The sequence below is a fragment of the Urocitellus parryii genome, chromosome 5, assembly GCF_045843805.1.
Source record: "Urocitellus parryii isolate mUroPar1 chromosome 5, mUroPar1.hap1, whole genome shotgun sequence".
In the NCBI taxonomy this organism is placed as follows: Eukaryota; Metazoa; Chordata; class Mammalia; order Rodentia; family Sciuridae; genus Urocitellus; species Urocitellus parryii.
This window is the reverse complement of record NC_135535.1, coordinates 9761325-9780498: the sequence shown is the minus strand read 5'-3', so window position 1 is coordinate 9780498 and position 19174 is coordinate 9761325. Positions and strand designations below refer to the sequence as shown.

Sequence of the window (19174 nt, the reverse complement as noted above, 5' to 3'; positions counted from 1 at the left end):
ACCTCTGAGCCACATCCCCAGTTATTTTTATACTTTATTTACAAACAGGGTCTCACTGAGTTGCTTATTGCCTTGCTAAGTTGCTGAGGCTGGCTTTGAACTCTCAATCCTCAGCCTCTGAGCCACCACCACGCCTGGTGAGTTACTCCATTTTCATAAAACAGTAGTTTGCCATGAGTTACTCCATTTTGAGTACTAGTGCCAAGGTAGAAACCACTCTGTACCTCGTTTGTGTAAGTAAACAACCACCATCTACCAAGCACAACCATAAAACAGAAGCTGATAAATTAATCATGCTAATAAAAATAACCACCTATGAACTTATTAACTTAATCAGAAGCACATGGATGCACGGGTATATCAACTCCACATTGGAAACATCAGGCTCAGGAGCTTATCAAACACACCAGAGCCCTGCATGAAGCAACCCCCTCGCTCAAGGGCCATAAGAGGAGGAGCACCATCGAGATACTGGACATGATGGCACTCGAACCCCATCGCTGGTCACTCATCACTAGCCTTGTTCAGGAAAGTCACCATAGCAACAAACCTCTGGTTCTGTCCCTCCTGGCCTCAGCACAGCATGGTTTCTCACGTCCACAAAGACCACGCATGGCCTACTCCAAACCAAGGTGTCAAGATGACACTCCAAGCTGACACTCTGAGACCTCAGCCTGTCAGACTCTGGCCTAGAACAAGTTTTGCACTTTGCAGCTCTGACCACCTACAGTGACTCTGTAAGACCAGGCTCTCTGCCTTGGCTCTCAGTTCAGCCCCCCGAGCCCCCACAGTGCCATAACCCTCTGTGGTGTGTGTGTGTGTGTGTGTGATATGTGTGTGTGTGTGTGAGAGAGAGTGATGTGTGACTTGAATGTTTTTATGATTGGAATTATGTCATATGTCATTATGATTGGAATAAAAGAACTTGTGATTGCTCTGCTTATGACTCCCATGTGACCCATGAGTACTTGGTGACCTGCCACTGCTGAAAGAAGTGTAGCCTGTGAATTTTTTGTTATTCAGGTAATTCTGACACAGATGTTTTTGTGTATGTTACTGGCATTGTTCACTCCCCACACACCTGGTGACGATGACAACAAAGAGCACTGCCAGGTGTCGGCACAGCTCTGTGCATCTGAGTGACCCACTCCTCACAAAGACACCATGGGTGGGGACTATTTTTACTCCTCCTTTACACATGGTGGAACTGAGGCACAGAGTGACCCAGGCTCAGGGTTTGGCTCCACTGTCTGCTCTCTGAGCCATGCTGAACCACTCAACAATGGGCTCTGTGTCTTCACATGTGATTTTATTTTCTGTTTATAGCAATGTGCACATGCGAAAGGCCCCCAAGCCAGAGTGACAGCAACCTCACCTGTTTGCATGATTCTTCTTGCTGCACTGGAAATCGAGCCCAGGGCCTCCTGCGTGCTCAGCAAGCTCGCTCCTACTGAGCTCCCCACCTCAGCCCTCCAGCCATTTACTAACTGTGAGCTCTGGGGAAATGATCTAATTGCTGTGTGCCTCATTTCCTCCTCTGAAAAGCAAGAGAAACCGAGAGTTGAGTTGTCATGGGAGTCAAAGCATTTGGGCTGCTGTGTGGAGAATGGGCTGGGGGGGGGGCACAGGGAGCAGGAGAGTAATAAGAGGATACTGTGAAAGTCAAAGCCAGGGTGGCTTCAGCCACGGACTACAGGGAAAACTGTACTTCACTCACAGGGCTGTAGTGGAAAGGCAATGAAATAATGAAATAAGGCCTCAAATAGGCGTAGAAGTCTCCCTCATAAATGCCTCTCATTTAAAAAATTATGGATCATTTCAAATATATACAAAAGTAAGAGAATAGATAACCCCGTCAGTCAACTGCAACAATTTTTAGGCTCAATCTTATTTCACCTGATGCCTCCGTTCTCTTCCTCCCATATTATCTGGATGTGAATCCCATACTTCATCTCATTTCCTCTGTAAGTATCTCAGTTTGTATCTCTAAAAGAGAAGGACTCTTTTAAAAAACATAATCAGAATACCATTATCACACTTAGAAGTTAATAATTTTTAATATCAGATGCCCAGGCAGCGCTCAAATATCCAATTGTCTCAGAAGTATCATATATTTTCAAAAGATTTTCCCAACCAAGATCTAGATAATAGCCACAAATTACAATGGACTGATGTTTGTTTGTTTAGTGGCTCTGGAGATTGAACCCAGGAGCAATACTTTGAGCAATACTTTGAGCCCTAAATTGCTCAGGCTGGCCTTGAACTTGGGATCCTTGCCTGAGGCTCCCAAGTCACTAAGATTGTAAGGGCAGCTAAAATTATAGGGGTACATCCCACCATGCCTGATTGCCTTTTAAATATTATTATTATTTTATACGAGGATTGACCCAAGACCACATGCATGCTAGGCAAGCATTCTACACTGAGCAATATCCACAGCCCTTAAACCTCTTTTAGTCTATATATCCTCTATTTTCTCTGGAAGTTTGTTAAAAAGAAGGGAGTCACCTCCCTGGAGTTTTCTACAACCCGGGTTTGCAGATTTGCGCTTCTGTCCTCTATACTTCCTGCTGGATCTGGAGTCCAGGTCAGATCAAGGTGGTCCTGGGTCTACCAGCAGGAGGCGCTCGGTGGCTGCTTATCTTTTGGGGATATTAGCAGCCATTAACGACCAGCCTAGATCCATTAACCCACTAGGTTACAAAATGATGATAATTTAATTCTATCATTCTTTCTCAATTTATTAACTGGAATGTTTCTAAAGAGAAAACTTTCCCTCACCCTCTCTCTGGTTACCTGGTGACGTGGTTTATGTGGTACTGGCATGATAAATGCTCACACGTTCCCTGTAGTTACCAGTTTTCAAAATAACAATTTGATTTCCTAATATCCTTCAATGGTGACCTATATTAGTTTCTTTAAGGCAACAACATAAACTTTGTGAAACATGTTTGACGTACTTCAGTCTATGGCTAGTCGTAGTAATACTAGTGCCTAAATGGTCCCATCATTTAGCACATGGGACCCTCTTTAAAATGGCTCCTGCATATTTCTGACAGGACTCTTTGTCAGAGTCCAGTGTGGTAAGACTTCCAGGTTCATCCCATGGCCCTCCTGTCCTGGATGTGGAGCCATCATTCTCTCAAGGATCTTGGGATCCTTTGAGTGCCATTTCAATGGACAGACTTGGGAACTACGGTGTGTACGAGAGGGAGAGAGAAAAACAACATCTTTATGGAAGTATAATTTATATATGAGAAAGCACTTAAAGTACACGGGGTATATAAGTCCAAGAGCCTTCACTGTGATGGGGCGTTTCCCTCACCCCAAGTTCCCCTAGATCTCTCTGTAATCCCTTCCATCCTCTGTTAGACCACGAAGCAAAGAAAAGACCACCGACTCCAACTGAAATAAAATTAAAGCAAGCTTGTACTTCCGACCGGCCGGGCTGCCTCTCCCGAAAACCGTGGGAACCGAAGACAGCCCCGCAGCCCTCCAGGAGCACAGCTTTATACCCCGGAAAGTTACACACAGGGGGTTTGAGAACTTACAGATAACAACATTTTGACAAGCATAGCACAAAGGCTAGTTGATATTTTAGCTGCCCCTGACATCAAAATTTATGGGGTCATTAGAGTTTCAGAGAGGGTTGCTATCTGGTCAGGGAGAGCCAGGCACGGGTGAGTCCAAGGCCCGGGCAGGCATTCCGAGCAAGTGCAGAAATCGCAGGAATTTATAGTAAAGCCGAAATTAGCTTTTTATGCCTTTGTGGCGAGATGGCTCCCAATCTTAAGGGGGAATTAGGCTGTGTTTATCCCTTCCCTTTTGAGCCCCATTTATTAGGCAAGAGGTTTTTTTTTTCCCTGCACATTTTTATTGGTGCATTATAGTTGTGCACAACGATGGGATTTGGTGTTACATATTCGTTATGCGCACACAATATAATTTGGCCACTGTCATTCCCTAGTTCTTCTCCCCTCTTTCCCTGCCTCCCATCCTATTTTATCTTTATTTTTCTCTCTCTGAAAGCATTATGTATTTATTGGCTTTCACATCCTTCGTCCTCCTCCTGATTGGCAGCACTCTGCAGTTGGACTGCGCCTCTCTTCCTCTGTATTCCCAGGGCCCAGTGCGGGGAGGGCACAGAACAGACACTTAGCGCACTGCCTCAAGCCCTCCAAGCCCCGGTTCCTCCTGGGAGAGGGGGAGAGGTGGCAGCACCCACCTCGAGTGCTGCCAGGAGGGGAGACTGAGAGAATGTTCACAGAGGACTGGGGAGCACTGGGCAGGGGTGGTGCTCACTTACTGTTATATGATGACACCTGTTCCTTCAACTACTATTAAAACATAGATAAATGAAAGCAGTAGTAAATACATGTCTAAATGAAGGAGGTGAATTAACTTCCACTTAAATCCTGACTTCAGCCCACAGTAGGAGTGAACTTTAATGTTATTCTTTGGTGGATTGGGAATGATTGACGTGTCCCAAATTACAGTGCTAGTTTCTGTTTCGCCGTTTCTTGTCTAGACGGAATTCAGCAGCCTTCACCCGTAAAGATTTTCTCCATTCTTGGGCTCGATTCCCTTGAACTGTAAGGAGAGAGGCTGAGGATGACTAGTTCATTTTTTGGCCCTGTTTTTGACCTCTTGGGGATTTCTGCCTCTCTGTAGAGGAACATAAAGACAGACAAATGGATTAAAAAGCCAGAATGAGGGTTGGGGTATGGCTCAGTGGTACAGCACTTGCCTAGCATGTGTGAGGCACTGGGTTGCATACTCAGCACTGCATATAAATAAGTAAAATAACGGTCCACCAACTAATAAAAATATTTTTAAAAATAAACTTTAAAAATTTAAAAATCAGTGTGATCTTTTAAGAGGATTCATTCCTAACTTCACATGTAAGCACAGAGAGGCAACATTCTAAAATGTAACATTATTTTTTTTTCTATAAGCAATTAAAGGAAGTGGAAGGCTAAGCACACAGCAACTGAGAATTTCTTCACTAAGAATTCCTGGATCCCTTCTGGTGCCAGCCACAGAAGTGGGCATCGGGGACTTGCCCTGGGATGAGACAAAGTCCCAGAGGTTGAGAGACTCACTATACAGAGAGGCGACAGACAGCTCCACAACTGCAGTCAGATATATTCTGTGGGGCAAGTGCAGGAAATGCAGAGCACAGAACAGGCGTCTGGATGGGCTTCCTGGAGGAGGTGTTGCCTGAGCTGGGCTTCCAGCATTGGGAAGGAGTCAGTCAAGGGAGGGGAAGGAGCAAGGACTCCTGGGAGCTCAGAGGAGGTCCGACACCTGTCAGGGAGGGTCACCTGGAGGAGACCTCAGCACTCTCTGAAGAAGCAGGAGCTGCAGGCCCAGAGGCCCTGGGCAGAGACAGCTGAGGCGAGGAAGGAGAGGAGGGCAGGGGCCCCTCATGAAGAGTGTGGATTTTGTCATTAGGGTCCTGAGAGGAATGGGGACAGGCTGGGTTTTAAGTAGAGGAGTAGAGGGATTAGATATGGATTTTGGTTTGTTTTTGTTTCCTTGCTTTTGAGAGAAGGGTCTTGGGGTCTGGCTCTGGATTGGGCTCCAGCGATCCTCCTGCCTCAACCTCCCAGTGGCTGGGGCTGCAGGGGGTACTGCCCCAGGCTGAGATGGGCATTTTGGGAGGACCTCTTTTGACCCTGGGAGACCTAGGAGGAGCCTGGGTCTGGACCACCACAAGTCTCAGATCCCCTGAGACACGGACAGGAGAAGACAGGCTCGCCTCACAGGCCCCTTGTGAGAGTTCAGCAGCTCAGGGCAAGGTCGCTTCCCTTCAGTTTCCCCCCAGTATTCACTGTGCGAAGAGCAGACGCTGGACTCTGACTTCCTACAAAAGGTCTGGGTCACCAGTCCTCAGTGAGTCAGGGTGCTCGCTCTTTTTTTTTCTTATGAAAGGGCTGATTTATTTTTTATCTTTATTTTTTATTTTTAGAGAGAGTGAGAGAATTTTCAATATTTATTTTTTAGTTATCGGCGGACACAACATCCTTGTATGTGGTGCTGAGGATCGAACCCGGGCCGCACGCATGCCAGGCGAGCGCGCTACAGCTTGAGCCACATCCCCAGCCCATGTAATGCTGATCATTGCCAGGCCTAGGTAAGACTCTATCCACAGGAAACAAGTCCAAACAAAAAACTTAGAAAATTTGTCCTCAAGTCGTGGGGCAAATAAAGGGTGGGGCAGGGAGTCAAGCCTTAGGGCCTTTTAGAGTCAAAGCTTCCTCAGCTCCACCTTTTTCTGTGGGAGAACCCAAAAGGAAGCCCTTTCCCTGCTTGTTTTAATTGGGGCTCAGGCAAAGCAGCCGCTCCACCCACAAGGTGGAGCCATTGAGTTGTTGGGGGAAGAAACTGACCCTTTTCCTTGCCTATTTTTAAATCACCCTTTTAATTTTCTAAATTTCTGTATGTTTTATAGCATACACAGTGTATTAGTATAGAAATAATTATATATGCTCTCTGTTAAAAATTTTTTTTAGTTATAATGGACACTACCTTTGTGTGTTTATTTTTTTATGTGGTGCTAAGTACCTCATAGGTGCTAGGCAAGTGCTCTACCACTAAACTACCGTCCCAACCCCGGTATACGCTCTCTTAATAATTAATATATTTAGGGACTGAGGGACACAAGAGCAAGAAAGCCTGAGTATTCCTGACTGAGAGACACAGACCAGGAATCCCATGAAGGTAAATATTGTGGGAGATTTCACAAGTTCCCAAAACATACATATGAACTCCCCGCTTCAGCATCCTTTTTTTGGCGGGGAGAGGGGAGAGTTCCAGGGACTGAACCCAGAGACACTTAACCACTGGGCCACATCCCCAGCCTTTAAAATTGTTTAGAGACAGGGTCTTGGCAAGTTGCTTAGGGCTTTGTTAAATTGCTGAGGCTAGCAATCCTCCTGCCTCAGCCTCCTGAGGGGCTGGGATCATAGGTGTGCACCACCATGCCCAGTTACCTTCAGGACTTTCCAAAAGCCAGATTTGTCCCAGGGACTCAGGAGACTGAGATGGGAGGATCATGAGTTCAAAGCCAGCTTCAGCAAGTTCGTGAGGCCCTAATCAATTCAGTGAAACTCTGTCTCAAAATAATAATAATAATAATAATAATAATAATAGGGCTGGGCATGTGGCTCAGTGGTTAAATGCCCCTGGGTTCAATCCCCAGTAACAACAAAAAGCTAAATCTGACCACAAGATTCCCACCTGTCACCTTCCAGAGGCTCCCCACACTTGGAAACCCTCATGGCCATGCCCCTTGGCAGTTCCTCACCCAGCAGCTGGCCTCCTCCCAGCTGCCCCCTGCCCTGCTCTGCCCGCCCCCTTCCCTCAGGCTCTCCTTCAGCCCCACCCACACCTTCCCTCTGTCCTAGACATCACCCCTTCAATGGCTTCTGCTTGGCTCCTGGGCCTCTGATCTGTTCCCAGCTGCCCACCGCCGCCTCCCTTCCTGGGTCCTTGGCCTTTCACTTGTTGATACACCTGCCTTCCCGCCACCAGCCCCTGGGGAGCAGGATGACCTTAACCGCTCCCTAGTCCCCACTGTCTACAGCAGGGAACCTGCAGGACCCCTCTCGGCCTGGGTTTGTGCTGCGGGAAGTGCCTCGGACGCCACCTGCCTCAGGAGAGGTCCACCTCCACACCAGGTGTCCGCACCAGGCTGCGGCTTGGAAGATGATAAAGGAGCTGAGGTCATCACACCCTGTGGGGCTGTTTTCATCTGGAGGTTGAACCCAGGGACTCCCAGGCCGGGCGGGCTGGGCAAGCGCTCTACCCCCGAGTTGCACCCAGCCTGGCGCGCTCCGAGGGACACTGCCACATGTAACATTTTAAATAAAATAATGAATAAACGCGGTGCCCCGTGCATCCAATGCCCCCTTTTGCTCTCCTCTTGGCCCAGGAAAAACTACAATGTGGAGGGCAGGGATTTCCATTTCTCGGTCTTTGGGCACAGAGTCTTCTTCCTCACGCTCCAACCCACCTGTTAGCAGAAATATCTTGGGCACTGTAGGGATTTCCTACTTCCAGGGGATACGGGTCCTCCGGACTTGGAAATAAGAGAGGAGAGTGGTTAAACTTCAGCTTCTCTTCTCTTTCCCTCCTGTGGGAAAACAAGACATCGACAAAAACTGGTTAAGAAATTCACTGTGACTTCTCCAAAGGGTTCGCTGGAATCTTGATAGTGCTGAGAGAAAAAGTTTGCAGATCTGTCAATGATGGTGGCAGAAGAAAATAACTAACGTGCTCTGAGCAATACCCAGTGCCCCTCATCCTGCTTCTAGGAGTGCCAGGCCCTGGCCTAGGCCCTGGAGAGACAGGGGCATCCAGGACGAGGTTCCTGACCTTAATGACAATCCCACAAGAGGTGGGCGAGCAAATCTATGACTAGAGCAGAACATTTCAGGAGAGCACAGGGGATATAATGGGCCACCGAGTAGGTGGTCAGGGAACTTCCCGGAGGAGGGGGTGGCTCAGCTGGTTTGAGGGCCAGGTGAAGAAATGGCTGAAGGATGGTCAAGTTGGAGGGAAGAGCAATAATATTGGTGAATTAGTTGACTTTTCTGTTTCCGAGAATCTAAAATGGATAATAGAAAGTCTGTTTTTTTTTTGTGTGTGTGTGTGTGTGCTGCTGGAGATTGAACCCAGGGCCTGTGCATGCAAGGTAAGCACCCTACCTACTGAGCTATGTCCCCAGTCCCAGAAGATCTCTTTTTAATGATCCACTGCCAACCCTGTAAGATTCCTTGACTCAAGTTAACCTGCTCTAATAAAGAAAAAATTGTGGTCTTTGCTCAGTTCAGAGGGAAAAAAAAAATGGAAGGTTTAGGATTAGAAGGTTTCCATGGGCAAGATTTTTAACCCTGTTAAGTTTTGATTCTTCATCTCAAAAACGGACAGTATAGGGGCTGGGGATGTGGCTCAGCGGTGGCGCGCTCGCCTGGCATGCGTGCGGCCCGGGTTCGATCCTCAGCACCACGTGCCAACAAAGATGTTGTGTCCGCCGAGAACTAAAAAATAAATATTAAAAAAATTCTCTGTCTCTCTCTCTCTCTCTCTCTCTCTCCTCTCTCACTCTCTCTAAAAAAAAAAAAAAAAAAAGAAAAAAAAAAAAACGGACAGTATAACACCATCTACTGGTGACGGAGATGGTTACCAACCCACTGGCCAGACTCCCCTTTCTCTTTCTTTTCTGTTTTATGGTACTACAGATTGAACCAGAGGTGCTCGACCACTGAGCCACATCCCCAGCCCCTTTTCAAACTTTACTTTGAGACACAATCTTACTAAGTTGCACGGACTGGCCTAGAATTTGTGATCCTCCTGCCTGGGCCTCCCAAAGTAACTGGAACCAGGTGTGCACCAGCTCACTCTCCCTCTTTTCTTTAGCAAACAAGGCAGTTTTTGAGATGGCAATGGGTCCAGATTTTTTTTAAGCTGGAAAAAAAAAAAAAAACCTAAAACAAAAACCCTACTTTTCCAGCCTCTCTTGCAGCTATCACCATGTGACTGACTGCTGGCCGCTGGAACGAAGTGGTGATGTTACCTGGTATCTCTAAGGAGGGTCCCAGGGACGGAGGCAGTGACAGAGACTGACTGAATGGGCAGGAGGCATCTCTCTGAGGGGATGGGAAAGCTGCCCCAGCCACAGCCAGGGGCGGGTCCTGCACCTGTTGGCGGTGACATGCGCGGGTGCAGCTGAAAACCTGTACTGCTCGCTGCTGCTCTGCATCCACCCTGCAGCTCCAGGTGTGGATCTTCAGAATGTTACTTGCTGGGCTACAGGATGGGGACTGTCCCCAGGAGCCCTGAGGCCTGCCTTTAGTAGTTGACGAAAGCACCGTTCTTATTGGGCTCACTGCCCTCCTTTCTACAGAACATGCTGAGACTCAAAAGAGAAATCACAAAACAAATTTAAAAGTATTTTGAGTTGAAAACAACACAACACAACAAAATTTATGGTCTGAAGCAAAAACAGTGCTGGTGGCTCAGCTGGTTTGAGGACCAGGTGAAGAAATGGCTGAAGGATGGTCAAGTTGGAGGGAAGAGTTGGAGGGAAATTCATAGCCACATTTTGTGAAATAGAGAGATCTCAACAACAACTTCATTCAAGGACTAGAAAAGAAGAGTAAACCAAACCCAAAGCTACCAGAAGGAAGGAGCTGATAAAGAGTAGTGCCAAGAAGGTGAATAGAGAATTTAAAAAATAGTATGTATTGTACTATGTGGTGCATGCCTGTGATCCCAGGGCCTCAGGAGGCTGAGGCAGGAGGACTGTGAGCTCAAGCAACTCAGTGAGACCCTGTCTCTAAATAAAATACACAACAGGGCTGGGGATGCGGCTCAGTGGTCCAGTGCCCCTGAGTCCAATCCCAAGTACCCCCTTCAAAAAATAGGGTTGATTAAACAAAATGCTAGTTATTTTCAAAGACCAACAGAATTAACAAACCTTTGGTTCAACTGATTACAAAAAGGAGGAGGAGGTGAAGGAATAAGAAAATTCAGAAATAAAAAGAGGAACATTACCCTGATCTTACAAAAATAAATCAGTTTATAAGAGAATATGAATGTTAATAAGTAAACTCAAATGAAATGAAAAATTCCCAGAAACATACAAACTTCCAAAAGTGACTCAAGAAAAAAATAAAAATTCTGTATAGAGTTATAAGAAAGAGGATTGAACCGGTAACAAAACCTTCCAAAAAAAGAAAAGTCCAGGATCATGTGACTTCACTGGTGGATTCTACCAGAGACGAATTAACACCAATTTTCAAAAAATAGAAGAGAAGTACTTCAGAACCCATTTCATGAGTCCTGCTTAGTTCCAGAAAAACAGAACTAGGAAAATGAAGGGAAGGACACTATCAAAGAAATGATAAAAGAAAATTTCGCAGACTTGAAGGACACAGCCTTCCAGAACCCCACTGGCACACCAAGAAAGAGGTTCGTGCCAGGTCTGGTCACTGTGAAACCTCACCTGCTAGGGACAGAGACGACATCCTCAGAGCTCCCTCGGGGGTGGGGAGGTGACATAAAATCCATAGGAATCAGAGTGGCGTCAGACTTCCCCACAGCACAAGTAGGAGGTGGGAGGAAAGGTCAAAATGCTGTGGCAAGTAGATTTGCATTTTAGAATTTTATTCCCAGCAAAATAGTTAACGATTATTTTTTAATATTTTATTTTATTTTTTCATTTAGTCATAGTTGGACACAATGCCTTTATTTATTTTATGTGGTGCTGAGGATCCGACCCAGGGTCTCATGCGTGCCAGGCGAGCGCTCTACTGCTGAGCCACCACCCCGGCCCGTCAACAATTATTAATTAAGGAAAAAACACGCATTGGACTTGAGAGACGGGGAAAATGGCATACTTTCTCTTCAGGAGCTACTAGACAGACATGGGACCTGAAAACAGTGACCCCAACAGGTCAAATTGATGGGGGGTGGGGGGGAGTGGCAGGTGAGGGAGAGTCCCCAGTGGTCGGCTGGAGTTCACCTGCAGCCACAGGCCGCCTGGAGGAGGTCAGGACCTGAGAACTGTGGGACCCACTGAATCAAGGAACAGGCCTGTGGCACACAGGATGCGTCTGAGAACGTGGAAAATAACCTTGCTTGGCTTTTGATAGCTTTTAGCAAAACAAAAAATATCTAGAGATAAGGCCTAAAATGAAAAAGGAAACACAAACCACATGTGTAAGCATGTTATTTAGACAACAGAGGTGAATCCCAGAAAAGCGGCCAAGGGGGTGGAAATCACGGTGGGGAGGGTGGCGGGAAGGGGAGGGCAGGGGTGCTGTTGGGCCTCAGAAGCTGGACAGGATTGCTTGATTCTTAGAGTCCACCTGCATGTGTTTATTTGACAAAAACAAAATGTGGATCTGACTGCTGCTCCTGTTAGAGCTCTTGGAAGGCTGCCCAGGGGCTCCAGGCAGGGGGACTCCAGAGGGTGTGGCCTAGGACGCCTCCTGCTGCCCTTCATTCCCTCCTGTCCTTCCATCAGCCATACCCAGGGGCGAGCTCCTCAAACTGCCCCCTGATGAGCAAAGATCTGCCCCGCCCACTCTGTGCAGAACACCGGGGACTGCCTGGGACTTCCTGGGACTTCCTGGGACTTCCTGGGGCTTCCTGGGGCTGCCTGGGGCTGCCTGGAACTGCCTGGGACTGCCTGGGACTGCCTGGGACTTTCGCATTTGTACCTCATGTTAATTATTCACAGCTTTGCGCCCCCTTCTAGAATGGGAGCCCTTGAGGTCAAGGACTTGAACTTATTTATGTCTTTATATCCTTGGAACCTGGCATGCTGGTCCTCCCTGAAGTTTTTCTTGGCTTCTCTGGGCCTCAATTTCCTATTCAGTAAAATGGGGGTGATAGCATCAAATAGTATTTTGAGGAGCTATAAGTAAAATAAAATGGGCAAGTTGTCTTGGTCACCCATTCTACCCCGTGTCATTGACTGTGCACTGCACTCTAGGTCACAGGGACAGCAGGTCGGGCTAATTATAGCACTGCTTTCCAAAGGGATGTGCAGGGCCTCAGACCTCAGTGAGGCTCGGCCTGTGAGGCCAAGAGGATGGCTCTCCTCACTGTGGGCCAGGCGCTGTCAGGAGGTCCAGGGGCCTGGTGCCTGTCAGAGGCAGCTTGAAAAAAAAGTCAGCACACAGAGGGAGGAGGTTGAGAGAGTCAAGGACGCAGCTCCTGAAAATGGGAGCCCCCTTGGGTGGAATGTGCTGTGTAGGCTGCTTGGAGCCGGCTTCCTGGCATTTGTGACCAAAGAGCTCTGATCCACACAGTTCATAAAGTACAAAACCAGGCACAGCAGTGCACACTGCCACCCCAGCAACTGAGGAGGCTGAGGCAGGAGGATCATGTCTGAGGCCAGACTCAGCAATTGAACAAGGTCCTGTCTCAATATAAAAAGGCTGGTGTCCTAGAACACACCTGGATTCCGCCCCCAGTGCAGGAAAAAAGAACAAGAAAGCAGTTCATAAAGTAATAAACAGCCAGTGCTCACACAGAAACGCAAAACCATTGGTAGCTTTTACCATCACTACTACCACTAAAAAAAAAAAAAAAAAAAAAAAAAAATCACTCTTGAGTGAATAAAACATAAAAGAAAGTGAACTTTTATGTGCTCTTTCCCTCACTGAGAATTCCTGCACTTTCCCCACAGTTTTCGTTTGAACAAACCTTAAAAGAAACTCGTCTTCCTTGAGAACGCTCCTGAGTCTCCTCCGCGGCTCCTCGGGGCGGCAGCCGGGCGCAGGTGGGAGGAAGGCGGAGGCCTTTTTCTTCTCTGCTTCTTTTTTATCGATGTTTGTCACCTCCCTGCAGGGAAATAACACACACATGGCTGAGGGGAAACAGGCGTGTGGTCTCTGGGCAAATACTTACAAGCTCCTTAGCCTGCTGAACCGGGATGAGCACAGCAGTGACCCAGTCACCGATACCAGACCCCGGGCTCCAGGGGGAAGAGGGGTCCGGTACTCAAGGACCATGAGGCTCAAATTACAGACTGGTATTAAGAAGCTCGCGTTGAACTTGGCCTAAACCAGTGGCAATTCCAACAACGGGGATCTTTCCCCAAGCCCCCCCCAAGGGTCCCTGTGCCCTGAGTCTAGTGACACAGATGTGTTTTAAGGTGACCACTGTGTATCTGCAGGGAAAACTTTGAGCATCACTTTATCAATACAAAGCGCACTGGGCTTTATCCTGAGCTACACCTTGTCCAACAAAGAGCAGGGGTATTTAACGGTGAAAGTGCTGATGAGCAGGGATCCAGCCCGAGGAAACAAGGGTGCACTGGAGCTGGAGACCTGAGGAGGACCTGACGTCCCATCACTTGTCATCCTTCCCGAGCCTCTGCGGGATCCTCCCAGCTCCAAACTCCACCCTGGTGAGAGCCGCACCTTCTCCCTGCGACCTCTCCTCAGCCGGGCGTCCGCTCCACACCAGGGGAAGCCTGCCTTGTTCCCCACCTGGTCACCGCGGTCTGAGCGAGTGGGCACCTGCTGGACGTAAAGCCTAAGGCTTGAGACTTCTGAACTCAGCGCGAGAGGGGATGTCTGTCACGAGCCTGTCATGATTAAGTGTGTCTGCGCCAAGCCCCAAGGAAACTTTTCAAAGTCTCTGCAGCTGAGGAGTTCCCATTCTACCCCAGGAGAGCTGAGGAGGCTCGCACCGGGGAGAAAGCCAGCCCTGCCCCTGGGAAAACATGATGTGCTGCAAGGGACAAGGGCTGGACCCGTGAGCCGCCCAGAAGCCCCTCCAATACCTCAAGAAGTTGTCCTGCAGTTCATTTAGGTAACTATCGAAAGAATCCCATTCCTTCGTGTGAAACGCAATCAGCTTGCTGAGTTTTTCCTTTCGCGTCTTCATGTTTTTCAGAGTCAAGTTGATGACATCGGCGTACGTCGGGGTGGACTCAGTGGTTTTTATGGTCAAGGAAGACCCCGTGCTGTTGGACTGTGTTTGTGTCTTGCATTTTTAGAGGTTTGAGCCTGATGTGTGGGGTGAGGCAGCTGGGATGGCAGAGCCGGGGAACACCGGGGCTCTGGACAGGACAGCTGGCGTCTGAGCAGAGGACTTGCGGCCATGGTCTGCTGGAAGGAAGAGGCTCTCCTCAGCTCTCGCCTTGGCGCCGGTCCTCTCTGTCCTGTTGAGGAAAGGGGGAGGCAGCACTTCTTAGGCCACCTGGGGTCCTCAATGTGCTCATCTGGTGGACAGGAAGGGCTCAGGCCTTCCTCTCCCTCTGGCCACGGCTCCATGCTCCACCTCCTGTCGCATGCTGAAGGGCCTCTCTGCTCCACATGCCCTCCAGGCCCACTCTTTTCTGTGACGTTGAGGATTAAACCCAGGGCTCGTCCCCAGCCCTCCTCCATCCCTCCTTCTTCTTTTTTTTGGGGGGTGTGGGGGCCGTGTTGGGGATGGGAGGTGTCCTGCATGTTCAGGTACTCCTGCTGAGCCACACGCCCAGACCTCCACACCTTCTTCTTTTTTTTTTTGGTACTGGGGATTGAACTCCCTGTTCCGTATTTTATTTAGAGACAGGGTCTCACTGAGTTGCTTAGGGCTTTGCTTTTTGCTGAGGCTGGCTTTGAACTCTTGATTCTCCTGTCTCAGCCTCCCGAGCTGCTGGGGTTACAGGGCTCCACCTCTTCTTGATTGGATGGAATCTAAGCTATGCTTGTCACAAGCCTCAGACAAACTAAAAGTCATCCTCTATGTCTCCATTTCCTAAGCTGTAAAATAGGGATAATAATACCTACTCTAGATGATGTTAATAATAATGATGAGGGTTATGATGAGGGTTAGGACCAACAGCACTGATCAGCAATTTCGGTGTCGGTGTGAGGGTTTCATCTAACATACCTACCCTTTCCCCAAGGCCACCAACAAATTCCTGGCCCTTTTTCTATTTATCCTAAAGATTTGGTAAAAATTTCAGATCTCAAGAAAACAGGTATGGCATGTGTTGGGGTGCTGAGTCTTGGCAGTTTACCATGGGGATCAGAACTTGGGTTCTGTTTGGAATGACATAGGTCTATTGGTCCAAACAGACCTGGTCTCTGGAACCAATTCTAAACGGCCCATGTGCCATTTAATCATGACACTATTAGTTTGGTATAACTATACTTAGTTTAGGAATGAGTAGATTAAGACATTGAGCTTCCTAAACTAAGCTTCCGAAAATAAGGACTATCAGCCTATTCATTCCGGTAAGTGGGGAAAAAGAAAGATCTTGCACACAGGGAAGTTCAGCTTGCTTGGGGTTACCCTGCCAGCTCAGGAGGTGGCTCCAGACCTGGAATTAGGATGAGGGGGACCCTGAGACTGAGGCTCCTGTCATGCTACCCCTGGCCAGCACCCACCTTGTGCCAGGCTCTGAGTGACAGCCTGAGGACTTCTTGCTGACCCCTACTTTCTGGAAGAGGTTGCCTGGAGCAACCTGTGCCCTGCCTACAGCCACAAGGATATGGGATGACCGTGGTATTTTCCCTCCTCACTACCAACACGTCCTGGCCGGCCTGCGGCAGGGTGAGGTAGCGGTGGATGAAGTAGACGATCAGGGGGCTCTTCCCGTAGACGTTGAAGAGGTTTGCTGATGGCTCGGGCTTTCTGCAGGCAGGGTGAGACTGAGGGGAAAGAAAGAGGGAAAGATAAAGCATACTGCCATCTTCACAGCACATATTAAGAAACGTGAAGGCACTCCCATCCTCCCATCCCATAACTCCAGCTTTAAAATGCAGCCTAAGGAAATAACCAAGGTAAAGAGAAAAGCTTCAGGCACTAAGATGTCTGCTGCAGAGATGGTCACCAAACGCAGCAGACATTTCAGAATAGGCTAAATGTTAAGGAGAAGAAGGTGATATCTCCACCCAAAGGAACAGCAGATCACTTTTAAAATGCTTATGGGGCTGGGACCTAGGTTAAGGTAGAGTGCGTGCCTAGCATGTGAGGTTCTGGGTTGCATCCTAAGCACTATAAAAAGGAAAAAAAAAGTTTATGAAGAGTTGATAACCTAAAGTATTTCAGGTATAACAGTAAAATTTTTAAAATTGAGATGCAAAACAGGATAATAAATATAATTATAATCAATATAATTATATTAAATAAATCAGTAAAAATAAAAGATGGATGATACTGGAAAGATATTTACCAAAATGTGAACAATTCATTTAGCAAATATTTATTGACTGCTAGGTCTGCACATCATTTTAGGCACTGGAGACTCAGCAGAGAACAAGACAATTCCTAGGAAAACAAAGGCTAAACCAACAACTGGAAGGACAACACCGCTGTGACCAAGAGCAGCAAGGAGGTCAAGGGGTGAAGAGTGGAGGCTGAGGGGACCACTTTCCAGGGGGTGTCAGGGAGGGCTGCCTCCAGGTCAGATCCTAGCAGGCTGAACCTAGGTGAGGACAGGGAGCTGGGGAAGGATCCTGGACATTCTAGGCAGAGAACCCTGAAGCGGATGTGAGCCAGGTGCAGCTGTGCAGCCCAAGTGGAGCAGGAGTTAAGAACAGGGACGAGGGGATGGGATTGTGGCTTGGCGGTAGAGCACTTGCCTAGCAAGTTCAAGGCCCTGGGTTCGATCCTCAGCACCACATAAAAATAAATAAAATAAAGATACTGTGTCCAACTGCAACTAAAAAATATTTTTAAGAAAAGGGAAAAGGATTTGAATAGACATTTCTCCAAAAGTGATGCACAAGTGGCTGATAAGCACAGAAGGAGCTCTATACCATTAGTCATTGAGCAAAGCTAGTCAAATGAGAGACCCCCTTTCCACTCACAATCAAATAAATGAAATAAATATTGGTGAGAATGTGGAGAAACCAGCATGCTCACTCCGGGTAGGAATGGAGAATGGCAGAATGCTACGGAAAACAGACAGAGCTCAAAAAGTTAGACACAGACATAGCAACCCCCCTTCTAGGTGTACACCAGAGAAAACAGAAGACCTGTCCACATAACAACTCCATGAGTGTTCACAGACACAGCATTATCCACGAGCCAAAAGTGAAATGATGTCCATCAGTTGGTAAATGAATAAACAAAATGAGGTGTTCTCATGTAGTGAAATAGTTTACCATAAAAAGAAATGAAGTACTTTTGTACTACAGCACAGACAAACCAGAGGGTGAGAAGCCAGTCCCGAGAGGCCACATATTACATAATTTCATTTATACGGAATGTCCAGAATAGGCAAATCCACAAGACCAAAAGTGAATTGGTGGGTTTCTGGGGGCTGGGGAGAGGACTAGGATATGACTGCTAAGGAGTGTGAGGTTTCTTTTTTGGGTGATAAAATGTTCTGGAATTAGTGGTGATGACTGCCCAATTCTGTGAATGAACCACCTCTTATACACTGCTTGGGGTATGACTTAGTGGTGGAGCATTTGCCTGGCACATGTGAGGCCCTGGGTTTGATCCCCAGCACTGCAGAAATTCATTCATTCATTCATTCATTCATTCATTCAAAACTTTTTGGCATATGAACTTCATCTTTTAAAAAATCTTGGCTCTACCACTTCCTAGCTATTTGAATTTGGGCAAAGTATTTACTCTTTTTGAGCTCCACTTTCCTCATCTATACAATGGAGACAACAAATAAAACTTATTAGGGCTGTGTGAGGATCAAATGAATTTATATATATATATATAAATATATATGTAATGTGATTAGAACAATATCTGGCACACAGTCAACGCTCAATGAATTTTACCTATTATATGTTAAGTTGAAAAAGCAAAATAGCAACAAAATATTCAAATTTGTCTATTTTAAAAATGTTGACATTTCTTGACAGACAAGTCTAAGTCGTATCACTTTTTTGCTTTGTGATCTTGGCCACATTTGTATCCTCTTTCGGCAATTTTTTTCCACACTGCTGGTTACTGTAGTAGTGACTATCTCAGGGGACTGTCACAGCAAAATAAAATACACTATGCCTTTAAGACTTAGCATAGTGCCCAACACACAATAAGTGTTCATTAAATATTAATTGTCATCATGACCTCAGGTAAGCCTCATAAGAACACCAGGATCTCTCTGAGTGGGTGTCCCTTTTTGTAAAGTAGGAAACTGGGGCTCAGTGCTCTCCTTCCACTATACACAGGTTCCTGAGTTTCTAGCAGGTGGTTTGAATCCCTAAGAAATCCAAACAAAAAATGCTCTGTCATTGTTGGAATTGCCCTTAGGAGACTTCCTGAATGTAGCGCGTGAGTTAAAATCAGAACTACCCCAGTTCTTAGCCTGACATTGTCATGAAGCTAGGTGTTCTAGCCCATCTCTGACCCCCCTTTTAAATCACTCTGCCAGTCAGGTTGCTTACCTCTTTAGTGAGCAGATTTGCACTTTCTCTTGCTTCTGATATCCTCTTGACCAGTGGTGTGGCTTTCCTCAAGACCAGGGTGGGACGATGCTCTGTCAATGTGATACAGCAAAAGAATGATCACTGAAGCTTGCTGGCTCCTATGCAGAGCGTGGACTAGGTCTCAGCTTCCCCGTAAAGGGGATATGCCTGGGGATTCGGATCATTAAAGAGACTCTGGTGGATGCAGCTATAGTGAATGCGTTTTGTGTGACTTGCTTTTTAGCCAGATACACACCTGCAGGCCATGTGTTTATCCATTTACC

At 47.2% G+C, this 19174-nt stretch overlaps 1 protein-coding gene across 1 annotated transcript in view; it reads right to left on the bottom strand.

Annotated features, from left to right (window-relative positions):
* Positions 1-7656: 7656 nt before the first annotated feature.
* Positions 7657-19174, bottom strand: part of Fam227a (family with sequence similarity 227 member A) — a 43241-nt gene continuing 31723 nt past the window's right edge. The window contains exons 11-16 of the mRNA XM_077798522.1: positions 18870-18961; positions 16009-16166; positions 14306-14458; positions 13222-13359; positions 8018-8137; positions 7657-7702 (exon numbers count right to left, since the gene is read on the bottom strand). Coding sequence (XP_077654648.1) covers positions 7657-7702; positions 8018-8137; positions 13222-13359; positions 14306-14458; positions 16009-16166; positions 18870-18961 — 707 coding nt within the window. The remainder of the gene's footprint in view (positions 7703-8017; positions 8138-13221; positions 13360-14305; positions 14459-16008; positions 16167-18869; positions 18962-19174) is intronic.